Source organism: Centroberyx affinis, unplaced genomic scaffold (assembly GCF_046629955.1).
Source record: "Centroberyx affinis isolate AG114_WGS23_722 - 3 ecotype Tasmania unplaced genomic scaffold, CSIRO-AGI_Caff_v1 ptg006074l_1, whole genome shotgun sequence".
NCBI lineage: Eukaryota > Metazoa > Chordata > Actinopteri > Beryciformes > Berycidae > Centroberyx > Centroberyx affinis.
Genome location: NW_027283088.1, coordinates 10,001 through 26,840, shown reverse-complemented (window position 1 = coordinate 26,840; position 16,840 = coordinate 10,001). Strand labels below are relative to the sequence as shown.

Below are 16,840 nucleotides of genomic sequence, written 5' to 3'. Positions count from 1 at the left end.
AAACTTGTTCAGTTATTGTATCTTGTCTCCAGATTTATCAAGATTATTTTAAGATTTCTTTAGTGAAATCATCTCACTGCACTGGCAGATCATTTTACAGCTTTCAACTTTCCCAGGAGAATGTAACTTGTTTCAGGACATTTTCTTGGTAAAAGTGAAATTGTCTTGGAGAAAGTTTCTTGTTTCCAGATTTAGTTTTATGATGATTTCTTGAAAGAAGTCATATTGGCATGAATCAACTTTATTCAATCAAATTTACTGAAACCAGCGGATTATTATTATGAGATAATTTGACTGAAAATATCATGAAATAAGCTGATAGGTCTGGAAACAATATAAAATCACTGGACAGCTTGTTGTTTTTTTCAGTGTAGTGGTTAGAGAGACCGTCCCGTAACTGAAAGGTCACAGTGTCGATCCCTGCAGTAACCAGCATGTACATCCACAACTACAGGTCCTGACCAAGTATCCACTGAACCCCCGCCTGCTGTCTCATGGAAAGTCACTCTGGATAAGAGTCAGCTCAGTGCCTGAAACCGAACTGATGTGTTTGTGTCTTCCCCCCCCCCTCCAGCCGAAGCCCACCAAGGGTCGGATGCGTATCCACTGCCTGGAGAACGTGGACAAGGCTCTGCAGTTCCTGAAGGAGCAGCGGGTCCACCTGGAGAACATGGGCTCCCACGACATCGTAGACGGAAACCACCGCCTCACCCTGGGCCTCATCTGGACCATCATCCTCAGGTTCCAGGTACAATAACATGAAATTCATGACTACTTTGCTCTTAGCAGAAAGACTATAAAACCTGTTGCCTTCCTTTCCAACATGCCAGAAACTCACAGACAAGCCATCGTGACAAAGATCCACACTGGATTGAAACGTTGCTGGTCTCTTTTATTTTATAGCATTTGTAACTTTATTAAAGGATAATCCAGGTGTTTATAAGTCAGTCCAGCGGTCCAGCTTCCTCTCTGTTTCTGCACACTGTCAGCATAGTTGCTGATATCAGCGCTCGGTTTCCTCCTTCATTCAAAACAAACTTTCTGTTTTCTCCTCATTTCATTGAGCTGAGTCGAGTGTTTTCATCTCAGTGCTGCGTTACGTTCCGCTCTGCTGCCCGTCAGTCAGCTGACTGGAAATAATCCTCAAAAACACATTACTGTCACATACATGGCTTTTTATGTAGGACAGCAGTTCAGTTCAAGCTAGGTTTGATACCATTAGGTTTGTGTTTTAAAAATGACAAAAAATTAGTGAATGATAAAAAATCCTAACTACATACAGCATGCACTGCAAATTGATCGGGAGAAATGTAAACTAGATGTAGATGTAGACGAAGTCAATGGGCTAGAAGTCTAAATGACACTGGTAGTCTTCTTTTAAAAAAAGTGCTATACACATATATTTGTTATAATGTCATTTTCTGATGTAACTGTAATGTAAGGATGGTGCATATATACTTAAAATACATTCATAAAGTGCATACAGTGCCTCACAATGTCCCTCAAATTACTACACATTTTTCTGAAATGGTCTCAGAGAAAGACTCTGAGAATCAATCAACCTTTATTTAGTTCTCGGAAGACACACTGAGGATTGAGACCCTATTTTCCAGTGGTGCCGAGATTACAAGTAGAGAAAATCACAAATAAAGAGGAAATTAATGAATAAATGAATAAATAAACAACTAAATAAACAAATAAAAAAGACAATTCTAAAAGAGAATCACACAGATCAGTCCATCCTCATAAGTACATCATTTAAAACAGGTGCAATTAAGGTTAACCAGAGTTGATATCTTTGACTGAAAATGTCCCAGGGGAACAAGGAAATCAAGTCTTTGATGTTATAATTTCTGCTTCAGTTCAATTCAAATCTTTATTGTCCCTTAAGGGAAATGTGTTTGGCAGACAGGGTTTACAATAAAACACAACAAATTCAACATCATTCATACACATGCAGGCAAACATTGGATCAGACCAGAGAGGGTTGTTAGGTCCATACAGTGTGAAAAAAAAATCTGTCATTAATGCAGCATACAAAGTTCTTTCACAGGCTTAAGATGCTACATCATTTAATTTGCAAATTAAACAGTCTAACTGCAGTGGGGATCAGTGAGTCCCTGGTTCTGTCTGTGGGATTGGCCTCTGACAGGTATACATCCCTGGTGTGTGAAAACAGCTCAGCCTCAGTTAACCATAATTAACCATAGTTTAGGTGCTGTAGGTCGAAGTCCAAGCCACATATCTGCCACCGAGGGCCCGGCGACAGATAGTTGTCCTGACGACTCGGCCCATCCCAGTGATGTCATCCTCCTGGGTCGACCTTTGAGCCGAGGGAATTGCCCCGACACGCTGAAACAGCCTCACTGTCTAGAGGGAAAGAGGTTACTGTGTTAGAGATGCACCAGGAAGTATTATATTACCAGGTTACACAGGCTCACAGTCCGGTCTGTTACAGTCCTGTCATCCAGGCTGTTTTCAAAGCTCGTGTCCCTTTGCTTTGGTCTGAACCTGAAGATGAGCTGCTCCTTTGTTGCATTTACACATTGGATCCATTACGTTTCACATGGTAAACTTTCAAGTGAACTATAATTTCAACCAAGGCCATGTGAGATCAGTCCTTTACTTCATTGGTCAGAAATTTGGTGTGGGAAGGACTGAACCATATATTCATGGCATGATAACCCATAATGCACAGTGCCTCTGTAACAGGTGTGATCTTTCGTGATCGTTGTTATGTAAAGGCACCACAGACCAGGATTCCCAGTTGAGTTGGTTTATTCTGATAATAGACAAACAGCGCGATCACTGAACTGTTCTGGAACATACATCTTCAGCAATGATGATACTAGGAATATAGAAACACTCATGTTACCACACACACACAGCTTGGTAGTTGGCTAACTTAGCTAGCAACATAGCCTACATGCCGTTGTTCGTAGAACAGATATAATGAATATGCAAATCTACAATTGCACAAAAGTCTTTGTTCATGTCTAAACTCCTCTAGGTACATACAGTATACATTGATATAATGATACAATTATGAACAAAAATGAACACTCTCTTAAAGTAATCTGCACAGTGTTATAACCATGACCTACCGCTTACACGGGCAAGTTAAACTGGGAAGAACGTAAGGTGCGTCATTCCCTTAAAGGCAACCACACAAGTGTTTTAAAGCCTTTGGCCCTTTTGACCCCATTGTATAATTTCAAAAATACATGGACTTTCACTGAAAAATAAGCATTCTCTGCAGATATGTGGTTTTCATCCAGCATCTCTTTGCCCTGTAAGGTTTGAATGGTAGCCAACGGCCATCTGAAATAACCATTATTGTAATAACCTTAAACAACAGAAAGACTTGTAGTGGATCCAGAGGTTTGATTTGGTGTTTCTGTGTGACAGATCCAGGACATCAGCGTGGAGACAGAAGACAACAAGGAGAAGAGGTCGGCCAAGGACGCTCTGCTGCTCTGGTGCCAGATGAAGACGGCAGGGTGAGAGGCTGACACTGAAACTAGTAGCAGTGGTGGAAGAAGTACTGAGATCTTTTACTTCAGTAAAAGTAGCAATACAGCAATGTAAAAATACTCCATTACAAGTAAAAGTCCTGCATTCAAAATCTTACTTAAGTAAAAGTACATAGGTATTGGCAGCAAAATGAGTATCAAAGTAAACATACTCTTTATGCAAACTGTCCCCATTTAGAGAGTTATATTTTTCATAAATTATTGGAATATTAATACTGATTTATTGACATACATGTACATGTAAGCAGCATTTTAAAGTTGTCAACGTGAAGCTAATCTTAACAATTTAGCTATACTTTTGGGTAGTCTAATCTATAACAATGCTATTTTATAGTTATTTTATAAAGATGATCAAATGTTTTAAATATAAAATATTGATCTGAAAAGTAACTAGTAACTATAGCTGTGAAATAAATGTAATGGAGTAAAAAGTACAATATTTCCCTCTGAAATGTAGTGGAGTATAAGTACAAAGTAGCATAAAAATGGAAATACTCAAGTAAAGTACAAGTACCTCAAAATTGTACTTGAGTAAATGTACTTAGTTACTTTCAACCACTGACTAGTAGTACTGCTATTACTACTATGAGTACTAGTACTACTGCTGCTACTACTACTACAGTTATTAGCACTACTACTTCTGGTACCACTACTACTACTGCTGCTGCTACTACTACTCCTATTACTACCTCTACTGCTACTAGTACTACTACACCACTTCTCATTATTCTTCATCTTCAAATTCAAATGATTTCCTAAACAAAATTCACATAAACTATGAGACATTTTGAATTCTCATTATAAGAATCCAACATTTTGAAGCTTTAAGATACCTGATACCTGATGATGCCTTAAAATTGATATCAATACCAAAAACTGGCAGTATATTGAAAGTCAGCAGGTTTAAATACACAGCCTGTTAGCAAAATTTATAGTGCCCTCATTCCATGTCTTTGGCTGATATTAATACTGACTAACAGTGGGTGTCTCTTGTGCTTGTTGTCTTCCCCAGATATCCCAATGTGAACATCCACAACTTCACCACTAGTTGGCGTGACGGCATGGCCTTCAACGCTCTCATCCACAAACACAGGTAACAACAAACTGTCAGATCCCACAAACTCTCCAGTACAAAATAAATTGAAATTAACACAATTCATGATTTTCCCTTTTTACTACACTTATTTCAAGATGTTGTCACTTGATTCAAGAGAATTGTTGAAACAAACCGAGTTGTATTGGAAACTGATATTATCTCACTACACTGGCAGATTTCTTTCAGTTGTTTTAAGAAACAGGAGGTTTAAGTCTGAATACAAGATGAATTCATCTTGTTAAGATGGATAGTTTTTGCAGTTTGCATCAGGTTTATGGTCAAACAACTGTGGTGCTTTGGTGTAAATAAAGTTCTATCCGTTTGCAGGCCAGATCTAATTGACTTTGACAAGCTGAAGAAGTCCAACGCTCACTACAACCTGCAGAACGCCTTTAACCTGGCAGAGGAACACCTGGGCCTCACCAAGCTGCTGGACCCAGAGGGTAAGACCTGGAATCCAAACCTGACCAACTATATCACTCTATGCTGATGACTTCACTCTTTAGTTATGTCTCTTAGCACACATCAAATCATGGTATGAATGTAGAGTTCTATTCCGAAACTCTATATTTTAAATTTGGAAGAAAATGTCATTACCTGGAGCTCATCATTCAGTGTTAAGGTTAGAGGACCCAGTCTGTAAAAGTGTCTCCTTTAGTCAACCGAGGATTTTCGTTACCCACTGTCCTTTAAAAAATACCACAGTTTGTTTAACTTTGTGCTATCAATCATTTTGTAAGAGGAGGTGTCACTGTTCGAATGCTGATGCAGTACAAATGCTGTTTGTGTTGCAGACATCAGCGTAGACCATCCTGATGAGAAGTCCGTCATCACCTATGTGGTGACGTACTACCACTACTTCTCCAAGATGAAGGCTCTGAAGGTGGAGGGCAAACGTATCGGCAAGGTCCGTCAGAATCCAGATCTAATGATCCAATAATTTTATCTTCTAATAAAATAGCAGAGACTAAGCTTAGTCCATATACAAGAAACTATCACTATCACACCGACAATAGATGGAACAAATATATGCTTGGTTATAGTTGAACACCCAATACAGAAAGGGAGAAAGAGTAAGAAGAGGAGGAAATGATGTGAAACCAGCCTCAATTCTAATTCTTTATATAGTTTAACATCTTCAGTGCTACTAATAGATCTTAAGGTGAACACTGGATATTTTTGGGACAGTCATAGCATCTCAATGTCATTGATGTTTGGGTAAGATCTTTTTATTGCCACCCAGCCATGCTCAGTGGTGGAAAGTAACTAAGTACATTTACTCAAGTGCTGTACTGAAGTACAGTTTTGAGATACTTGTACTTTACTTGAGTATTTCCATTTGATGCTACTTTATACTTCCACTCCACTACATTTCAGAGGGAAATATTATACTTTCTACTCCACTACATTTATTTGACAGCTTTAGTTACTTTTCAGATGGAGAATTGACACAATGGACAATATGACAAGCTTTTAAAATACAACACATTGTTAAAGATGAAACCAGTGGTTTCCAACCTTTTTGGCTTTTGACGTCTTACAAAAAGCAGTGTGTAGTCGGGTCACATTTCAGATGTCTATGAGTTGTTAACAGCTCCACCAAATAGTGATTTTTCTCTCTAAACCTCACATGGTTTCATTTCAATAAATGTTCAAATGATCCAATATTTCAGCAAAAACAAGAAAAAAAAAAAAAGATTAGAGAAAAAGTCCAAAAACTGAAAACAGATTTGTGTATCAGAACTTTGTTTTTTCTTCTTTCCTCTCCCATTAATCATCTCACGACCCCTCAGATTTATATGGTGACCCTTTGGAGGGGCCCGAGCCCTAGGTTGGGAACCACTGGACTAAACTAGCTAACTGTATATAAAGTAGTTCAAACTAGCTCCACCTCCAGCAGCTACAACAGTAACATGCTGCTTACACATTGATGCTTCAGTATTAATAATCTAATGATGTCATATATAATAAAATATCAGTCAGAGGGACCAAACTACTACTTTTACTTTAATACTTTAACTACATTTTGCTGCTAATACTTATGTACTTTTACTGAAGTAGGATTTTTCATGCAGGACTTTTACTTGTAATGGAGTATTTTTACATTGCTGTATTGGTACTTTTACTGAAGTAAAGGATCAGAGTACTTCTTCCACCACTGGTCATGCTGCTGGAGTTCAGTTTAGAAGATGAAATTTGCAATACACAACAGAAATGCAACAGATAGACAGGACAGCAGTGTTGGACAGTAATATACATTCAAGATCGTAGAAGATCCTGGCTTCTGAACCGGTGTTTGCCTGCCCAGGTGCTGGACAACGCCATAGAGACGGAGAAGATGATTGAGAAGTACGAGTCTCTGGCCTCCGACCTGCTGGAGTGGATCGAGCAGACCATCATCATCCTCAACAACCGCAAGTTCGCCAACTCACTGATCGGAGTGCAGCAGCAGCTCCAGGCCTTCAACACCTACCGCACTGTGGAGAAACCACCCAAGTTAGCACTTCCAGCTGCTTTACCTCCTCCACCCTCTCCTACCTCGATTATCTCTTCTACCTCCTCCACCTCCTCTACTGTTACTCCTCCTCTACCTTCTCTGTCTTCTCTACCTCCTCTATCTCCACTACCTTCATCACTAGTTCCTCTACTTCCACCTCCTCCACCACTCTTATCTCTACCTCTGAACTTTGATTATTTGTTCTACCTCCACTACCTTCACCACTGCTTCCTCTTCATCCAACCTCCTCTGCTTCCTTCTCCACCTCCTCTTCTAAGTGACGTCTGTCTCTGTTCATCAGGTTCACAGAGAAGGGCAACCTGGAGGTTCTTCTCTTCACCATCCAGAGCAAGATGAGAGCCAACAACCAGAAGGTCTACATGCCCAGAGAGGGCAAACTCATCTCAGATATCAACAAGGTCAGAGCGGCTCCTCAGCCATGTGCCACGAAGCACCAAGGCCCTTTACACCTGCGTTAACATGATCCAGATTGTGTCTAGATCTGATGTAGCTGGCAGTAAAATAAAAATAGAGGTACATTAGAAATTGAAAGTTAGATAGTTCTTTGGCTATGGTTTGGTTGTTTGGAAGTAGTCAGGGAAAATAGCAGTGAAATTTAGCAGCTAACGAATGAAATACATTTTGGCAACTATGGCTCGTTTTTGCAGCGCTTAGAAAAGTACAATAAAATATAGTTCTTCTTCTTACTAATGTGCCCCCCCCCCCCAGGCCTGGGAGAGACTGGAGAAGGCGGAGCATGAGAGGGAGCTGGCTCTGAGGACGGAGCTGATTCGTCAGGAGAAACTGGAACAACTGGCCAGACGCTTCGACCGTAAGGCCGCCATGAGAGAAACCTGGCTGAGTGAAAACCAGAGACTGGTGTCACAGGTATACACACACACTGCTGGCTAGTTAGCTAGCTAACAGTTTGTTCAGGTTAACTGAGCTGACTCTTCTCAAGCTACAACTCAGAGTAAAAAAGGACACTAGTAGGAGGGCTACGGCGTTCTAAGACGGGTAAAACACTGTAAGAAGGTGCTCTTTGGTCGAAAAATAGGGGAATAGCAAGAATTGTCAAAAAAAAGTGAATCCAAGGCACTCTTCATATGATTAAAAAGCTTTAATCAAAGGCTAGTCGAACAGATAAAATCAAGCCAACATGTTTCGGCCACACACAGCCTTCATCAGGGCAGAGCAATGAAAGCAGTTCACCTCACAAACCATATATAACATAGGTTGACAATAGTCTAATGACAGTCAGCTGGTGAGGTAGCAAGGCAATTTACCAGGTAAGGCCATCAATATAGACCACCAGAGCTCAGTGTATACATCTATCCATTAACAAACATACATGTCATGTCAACACATACACACACAATATATAAATCAGGTAAGTCTATAGAAAAGAAACCATGTCAATAGAGTCATTCAGACCAGGAAACACCAGAGCCTGGAGCTTATGGATCCAGCGGCTCTCTTTTTGGTTGAGTGTTCTCTGTCTATCCGCTCTTCTAGAGGATAAAGGGACATGATCTATACCGATAGCTGTAAAAAAGACAGAGCCACCATTGTGAATGTCCTTAAAATGTTTAGCAATACTACACTACAACACTTCTACAACTCTTCATGTTTTGGAGTAGAGACTAGGGCTAAAGACAAGACAGTTTACTGTGTCACAGTAACCTACATTTGGAAACAAATCCACCTTATCACACTATTCACTTTTACTGAGAACGTTACTGAATGGATCTACAGCCACACCACAACAAGCTGACTCAGCTGCTCTCTGTTTCTAGCTGCTTGATACACATTTACACTTTATTCACTAACACACAGTTCTACAGTGTTCCTCCATCATGGAGACTCAGCTGGTTGGCAGCACTGTAAAGCCTCTATTATAGTCACACTGAGGTGCGGCTTAGAGGCTTAGAACAACCCAAGTCAAGTCATGTCTGTCATTTGATGAATTCACACTTAAACGTTGTGAAGTTATAATCTATATTTCTATAAATCTGTTTCTGTCGTCTCCTCTCTGTCCAGGACAACTTTGGTTTCGACCTCCAGGCCGTGGAGGCGGCCACCAAGAAACACGAGGCCATCGAGACAGACATCGCGGCGTACGAAGAGCGTGTTCAGGCCGTGGTCGCCGTGGCGAGGGAGCTGGAGGCGGAGAGTTACCACGACATCAAACGCATCACCGCCAGGAAGGACAACGTCATCCGGCTGTGGGAATACCTGCTGGAGCTGCTGAAGGCCCGGAGACAGAGGCTGGAGATGAACCTGGGTCTGCAGAGAGTCTTCCAGGAGATGCTCTACATCATGGACTGGATGGATGAGATGAAGGTATGCAGATAAACGGAGGGATGGAAGGATGGAGATAGAAGCTGGAGGTGAACCTGGAGTTTTAGGGGGTCGTCCAGGACTGGATGGATGAGATGAAGGTTAGGAGAAAGAGGGAAGGAGCGATAAGGAGGAAGGGAGGATAGAGATAGAGGCTGGAGGAGAACCTGGGGCTCAAGAGAGTCTTTCCAGGAGATCCTACATCCTACATCATCGATTGGATGGATGAGATGAAGGGATGGAGGGATGGAAGGATGGAGGGAAGGAAGGATGGAGGGGAGAAGATGGAATAAGGGATAGAGAGAGATGGAGGAAGGGAGGTTCAGGACATGGGAGGTGAACCTGGGCCTGCAGAGAGTCTTCCAGGAGATGGACTTGATGGATGAGATGAAGGTATGGCGATAGAGGGAGGGAGGGAGGGAAAAAGAGAGAGAGAGAGGAAGAGAAAGAGGGAAGACAGGCAGAAGCAAGGAGGGCAGACACAACTTTTACGAATTACATTTAGGAAGGATGGACTGTCTGAGGCTGCGTTCCCTCCATCATGTTCTGATTGGTTTCTTCTCCTCCTTCAGTTGGTTGGTTTGTCAGGTGAACGATGACCTTTGACCTCTGGTGGCACCAAATAACGACACAAGAGAACTGCGGTGCGACTCGTTAGGAGTGATAACGTAAACCATCCTGAAACACAAGGGATTATGGGTAGGAGACAGAAAGCTGTTTCTTCATGTGTTCTGAACTGGGGTGAACACCACAGAAGAAGAGACAGACAAGTCAATCGTGTTAGATAAAGTGACAGGGAGTCTGGTCTCTAAGCTGCAGGATGACAGGTTCAAACTGTCCAATCAACAAGCTGCTTGTGAGTCATGTGACTTTTGTTTATAAGCCCTGGTTGGCTGTAACTGGTCAGTTTGAACCTAAACGACAAAATACAACAAAGTCAACTTTACTACTCTGGTTCAGACTGAAGAAAACTGCAGGAGGATCACAGCCGTACTGACTGTCTGTCTGACTGTCTATCTGTCTGTCTCCCTGTCTGTCTCTCTCTCTCTCTGTCTGTCTCTCTCTCTGTCTGTCTGTCTGTCTGTCTGTCTTGCTCTCCAGATGCTGCTGCTGTCTCAGGACTATGGGAAGCACCTGTTGGGTGTGGAGGACCTGCTGCAGAAACACGCTCTGGTGGAGGCTGACATCGCCATCCAGGCCGACCGGGTGAAGGGCGTCAACGCCAACGCCAACAAGTTCTCCGTCAACGGCGACGGTGAGCAGAGACGCTGTGACACACTGAAGTAAACTGGAAGTGAAAAAGTGTTTTGGTTTATCCCAGCAGACAGAACCTGAGGCCGGAGTGTTTCTCCACATGATTTGATCCGTTGTGTCTCTCCAGGCTACAAGCCCTGCGACCCGCAGGTGATCCAGGACCGCGTGGCCCACATGGAGTTCTGCTACCAGGAACTCACCCAGCTGGCCGCCGAGCGCCGCGCCCGGCTGGAGGAGTCCCGCCGCCTCTGGAAGTTCTTCTGGGAGATGGCGGAGGAGGAGGGCTGGATCCGCGAGAAGGAGCAGATCCTGTCCGTGGACGAGCGCGGCAAAGACCTGACGGGGGCGCTGCGGCTGCTCAGCCAGCAGCGGGCGCTGGAGGACGAGATGAGCGGGCGCTCCGGCCACCTGCGGCACACCGTGGGCGAGGGCCGGGCCATGGCGGACGCCGGACACTTCGGCGCCGCCAAGATCCGGGAGCGCGTCGCCGACCTGCTGGACCAGTGGGCGGCGCTGGAGCGGCTGGCGGCGCTGAGGAAGGCGCGGCTGGAGGAGGCGGTGGCGCTGCACCAGTTCCAGGCGGACGCCGCCGACGCGGACGCCTGGACGCTGGACGCCCTGCGCATCGTGTCCAGCGGAGAGACGGGTCACGACGAGTTCTCCACCCAGGCGCTGGTCAGGAAACACAAGGACGCGGCGGCGGAGGTGGCGAGCTACCGGCCCGTCATCGACTCGCTGCACGAGCAGGCCGCCGCCCTGCCCCGGGAGGAGGCGGAGTCGGAGGAGGTGCGGGGCCGGCTGGCGGGCATCGAGGAGCGCTACAAGGAGGTGGCGGAGCTGACGAGGCTGAGGAAGCAGGCCCTGCAGGACGCGCTGGCGCTCTACAAGATGTTCAGCGAGGCCGACGCCTGCGAGGTCTGGATCGACGAGAAGGAGCAGTGGCTCAACAGCATGGAGATCCCCGAGAAACTGGAAGACCTGGAGGTCATCCAGCACAGGTAGGAGAGAGTGTGTGTGTGTGTGTGTGTGTGTGTGTGAACTCAAACTTCAATGAACAACGAAATATCAATGTACATATAATGCAGCCAATCACAGCGCAGGAGTCTGCTGTTATATTAACACAGATGAAGTGTCATCCACCATGCTGCATCACACACACACACACACACACACACACACACACACACACAGTATCTTTCTGCTCAGCGCCTCCTGGTGGCCGTTGTGTGAACTGACAGTCTGAGTCTCCAGACCACTTTACTGTCTGGGACTTGACTGTGGACTCAACTTTTTCCTGCTATCTAAAAATATAAAAAGTGGGTCTTGGATGTTTGGTTTACTACAAAACAGTGTCATTATAGTTTGGGATTTTTCATGACTTTTTCATTTTTTATATGATTTTAAATTTGTATTTCAGTTTCTGTTTAGTTGTAGTGGTCAGTGTGAGCTGTGGATCTACCTGTGAGTCTCTGTGAGTTAACTCTGACCCGACTCTCTCAGGTTTGAGAGTCTGGAGCCGGAGATGAACAGCCAGGCGTCCCGTGTTGCCGTGGTGAACCAGATCGCCAGGCAGCTGATCCACAACGGACACCCGAGCGAGAAGGACATCAAGACCCAGCAGGACAAACTGAACAACAGGTGAGCAGCAGGACTCAGGCTCATGTTCAGCTGCTTCTGCAGGTGTCCTCAACTGCTGTGAACACCACAGAAGAAGAGACAGACAAGTCCGTCATGTTACATAAAGTGACAGGAAGTGGCAGGATGATGAAACTATTGTGATCAATAAATGAGCTGAGAGTCATGTGACTTTTGTTTCCAAGCCCTGGTAGGCTGTGATTGGTCAGTGTGACGCTGAACGACCAAAAATACAAAACTACAAAGTAAATGTTTCCATGTGGAAAAAGCAACAGACTGCAGGTGTGATCCCCCCTCTCCTTTCCTTTGTTTTCCTCTCCTCTCCTCTCCTCTTCTCTCCTCTCCTCTCTCCTCCTCTCCTCTCCTCTCCTCTCCTCCTTTCCTCTCCTCTCCTCTCCTCTCCTCTCCTCTCCTCTCCTCTCCTCTCCTCTCCTCTCCTCTCCTCTCCTCTCCTCTCCTCTCCTCTCCTCTCCTCTCCTCTCCTCTGTCCTCTCCTCCTCCTCTCCTCTCCTCCTCTCCTCTCCACCAGATGGAGCCAGTTCCGTGACCTGGTGGACCAGAAGAAAGAGTCTCTGAACTCGGCTCTGGGCGTGCAGAACTACCACCTCGACTGCAACGAGACCAAGTCCTGGATCAAAGAGAAGACCAAGGTCATCGAGTCGACCCAGGAGCTGGGCAACGACCTGACCGGAGTCATGGCCCTGCAGCGCAAACTGACCGGCATGGAGCGCGACCTGGCCGCCATCGAGGACAAGCTGGGCGACCTGCGGGGCGAGGCCGGGCGTCTGGCCGAGGAACACCCGGACCAGGCCAAGGCCATCACCGGCCGCCTGGCCGAGATCAACGCCGTGTGGGAGGAGATGAAGAACACTCTGAAGAACCGGGAGGAGTCTCTGGGCGAGGCCAGCAAGCTGCAGCAGTTCCTGCGGGAGCTGGACGACTTCCAGTCCTGGCTGTCCCGCACGCAGACCGCCATCGCCTCCGAGGACATGCCCAACACGCTGGCCGAGGCCGAGAAGCTGCTGGCCCAGCACGAGGGCATCAAGAACGAGATCCGCAACTACGAGGAGGACTACCAGAAGATGCGGGACATGGGGGAGATGGTGACCCAGGGCCAGACCGACGCCCAGTACATGTTCCTCAGGCAGAGGCTGCAGGCGCTCGACACCGGCTGGAACGAACTGCACAAGATGTGGGAGAACCGCCAGAACCTGCTGTCCCAGTCCCACGCTTACCAGCTGTTCCTCAGGGACACCAAGCAGGCCGAGGCCTTCCTCAACAACCAGGTAAACACACAGACTGACAGATATGACTCAGCATCTGTAGAACATGATCTGCAGACCAGCTGAGACTCCAGGCAGGCCGAGGCTGTCCTCAACAGTGAGGTAAACAGGACACATTCAGTACAGTACAGTATCTATATGCTCCAATACAAATCATTACACACACACACACACACACACACACACACTGCACCAGCCACCAGCAATCGTGCCACTGTATGCAAATTGCATATAGATTAGTGGCATCTGGAATCTCCAGATCAATTTTGCAGATCGATCATATCTGAAAAGTGATTTCCTGGAGAGAGTTTCCTGATTTATTTTTCTTCACGACAGGATGTGGAAAAATTATACTTTGGAATCTTTGTTGATTTCAAGGTATATTAAAATTAAAATGTATGGAAATCCTTAAAAATTTTGGAATAATGAAATGAGAACTCAGGTAAGGATAATAATAAAAAAATAGAAATGTTATTTTCTTGTACCCTAGTATAGGAACAAACCAATAATAATAATAGTGATGATGATGATGATGATGATGATGATGATGATGATGATGATGATGATAGTCTCTTGTTTATCCTCTTTCCTCATTTATGGGTTTATTTGTACTGAGATAATAAGCTGATTCTACTCAGAAAAGCAGATAGATACACAGAAAGTAACAGACTTTTTTACTGAGCAAGTAGAAGAGCAGCACTGTGTTAGAACTCCTGACCTGTAGTAGTGGAGCAGGTCTGACCCGGCCTGACCCGGTCCGACCCGGCCTGACCCGGCCTGACCCTGTCGCCCTGCAGGAGTACGTCCTGGCTCACACCGAGATGCCGACCACGCTGGAGGGAGCCGAGGCCGCCATCAAGAAGCAGGAGGACTTCATGACCACCATGGACGCCAACGAGGACAAGATCAACGGCGTGGTGGAGGCCGGCCGGCGGCTGGCGAGCGACGGAAACATCAACTCCGAACGCATCCAGGAGAGAGCCGCCTCCATCGACGACAGGTACACCTCCAAAGAAACAACCGAATTCATGTTTGTTCACCCTACTGGTCGAACTAAAGGGTACGGGGAGGGGGGAGGGGGGAGGGGGAGGGGGGCTCAGTGCTCAGAGACACCGTCCTGTAAGGTTCAGGTCGCAGGTTCGATCCCCTTTGGCCGTCCTGCTGAAGTGTCCAGTGAATGAAAAAAATGATCAGAAACACATCTATTTAGTTTAGTTCAGGTCTATTTAGCTTTGTTCAGATGTTTAGTTATTCTTTGTCAGAAGTCATGTGTGCATGTGTTTACATCCTTTTGTTTCAGGCATAAGAAGAACCGGGAGGCGGCTGTGGAGCTGCTGATGAGGCTGAAGGACAACAGAGACCTGCAGAAGTTCCTGCAGGACTGTCAGGAGGTCAGTTTGAGTCTGGAGACACGCAGCTCACAGCCGGGTCACATGAGGCGAGCAGGCTGAGCAGCAGGAGGCGCTGCACTGCCACAAAGCAGAGCGTCCTGCTGCCTTTTTGTGTCTTGTTGCTAGGCAACCACACAGTCAGAGGTCAATCACTCAAACAGTTGCTGTTTATTGTGCTAGCTACAGTAAGGTTAACGTGATTTAGCTAAATTATACAATTCTAACAATTATTTTACAATTACTTATAAAATACGTCATAAAAATGATAAACATGATCAAAACATGATAAAATGTTACCATAAATGTCGAGTGCAGTCCTTATTTGCCTCCAGGCTGTTTTCTGTTTCGGTCATGGTGATCCGCCATGTTTGTTGTTTACAAGGGTCACAGCAGAAGTCCCGCCTCTCTTGATCTGATTGGATAGTAGAGAAACAACGACAGTGATGCAGAGCGACTTTCTGCTCCGAGTTCAACTTTTTTCAACTTGGAGCGTTCAAACGTGACGCGCCAACACAAAAACAACATTAGCTTCAGTCACACTGAAAACAGTCTGTGATCAGGCTCTAACAGACTGAGAGTAATAACCTGTGGTCCTCTGTGTGTGTGTGTGTGTGTGTGTGTGTGTGTGTGTGTGTGTGTGTGTGTGCAGCTGTCTCTGTGGATCAATGAGAAGATGCTGACAGCTCAGGACATGTCGTATGACGAGGCCAGGAACCTGCACAGCAAGTGGCTCAAACACCAGGCCTTCATGGCCGAGCTGCAGTCCAACAAGGAGTGGCTGGACAAGATAGAGAAGGTAAGGGGGGGGGGCAGATCAGAACCGGACAGATCAGAAGAACAGATCAGAAGAACAGATCAGAACACAACAGGTCAGAACTCAACAGATCAGAACCCAACAGATCAGAACTCAACAGATCAGAACCCGTCAGATCAGAAGAACAGATCAGAACACAACAGATCAGAACTCAACAGATCAGAACTCAACAGATCAGAACCCGACAGTTCAGAACTCAACAGATCAGAACCCAACAGATCAGAACCCAACAGATCAGAACTCAACAGATCAGAACTCAACAGATCAGAACCCAACAGATCAGAAGAACAGATCAGAACTCAACAGATCAGAACTCAACAGATCAGAACCCGACAGTTCAGAACTCAACAGATCAGAACTCAACAGATCAGAACCCGTCAGATCAGAAGAACAGATCAGAACTCAACAGATCAGAACTCAACAGATCAGAACCCAACAGATCAGAACTCAACAGATCAGAACTCAACAGATCAGAACCCGTCAGATCAGAACTCAACAGATCAGAACTCAACAGATCAGAACCCAACAGATCAGAACTCAACAGATCAGAACTCAACAGATCAGAACCCAACAGATCAGAAGAACAGATCAGAACTCAACAGATCAGAACTCAACAGATCAGAACCCGACAGTTCAGAACACAACAGATCAGAACTCAACAGATCAGAAGAACAGATCAGAACCCGACAGATCAGAACCCGACAGATCAGAACCCAACAGATCAGAAGAACAGATCAGAGTTTGGTTTTTACTTCACTGTTGTTGGCGGTGACCTTTGACCTGGTTGTCATGGCCGCAGGACGGAGCTCTGCTGGTGTCGGAGAAGCCGGAGACGGAGGCGGAGGTGAAGGAGAAGCTGTCTGCGCTGCGCGGCATGTGGGAGGAGCTGGAGTCCAGCACCCAGACCAAGGCCCAGTGCCTGTTCGACGCCAACAAGGCGGAGCTGTTCACCCAGAGCTGCGCCGACCTGGACAAGTGGCTGTCCGGCCTGGAGGGC

The 16,840-nt window shown here is 45.6% G+C and overlaps 1 protein-coding gene across 1 annotated transcript in view; it reads left to right on the top strand.

Annotated features, from left to right (window-relative positions):
- The window catches only part of LOC139638059 (spectrin beta chain, non-erythrocytic 1-like), a gene marked incomplete at its 3' end in the record, with an annotated part of 48,436 nt that overhangs the window by 21,781 nt on the left and 9,815 nt on the right, over nucleotides 1–16,840 (top strand). Inside the window, 17 exon segments of the mRNA XM_071512081.1 lie at nucleotides 575–748; nucleotides 3,409–3,500; nucleotides 4,546–4,626; nucleotides 4,957–5,072; nucleotides 5,424–5,536; nucleotides 6,938–7,125; nucleotides 7,428–7,545; nucleotides 7,856–8,014; nucleotides 9,167–9,469; nucleotides 10,568–10,721; nucleotides 10,848–11,718; nucleotides 12,221–12,358; nucleotides 12,885–13,641; nucleotides 14,436–14,638; nucleotides 14,939–15,029; nucleotides 15,679–15,825; nucleotides 16,643–16,840. The exon segment at nucleotides 16,643–16,840 is cut by the window's right edge and continues 66 nt beyond it. Of these exon segments, the coding sequence (XP_071368182.1) occupies nucleotides 575–748; nucleotides 3,409–3,500; nucleotides 4,546–4,626; nucleotides 4,957–5,072; nucleotides 5,424–5,536; nucleotides 6,938–7,125; nucleotides 7,428–7,545; nucleotides 7,856–8,014; nucleotides 9,167–9,469; nucleotides 10,568–10,721; nucleotides 10,848–11,718; nucleotides 12,221–12,358; nucleotides 12,885–13,641; nucleotides 14,436–14,638; nucleotides 14,939–15,029; nucleotides 15,679–15,825; nucleotides 16,643–16,840 (3,903 nt within the window).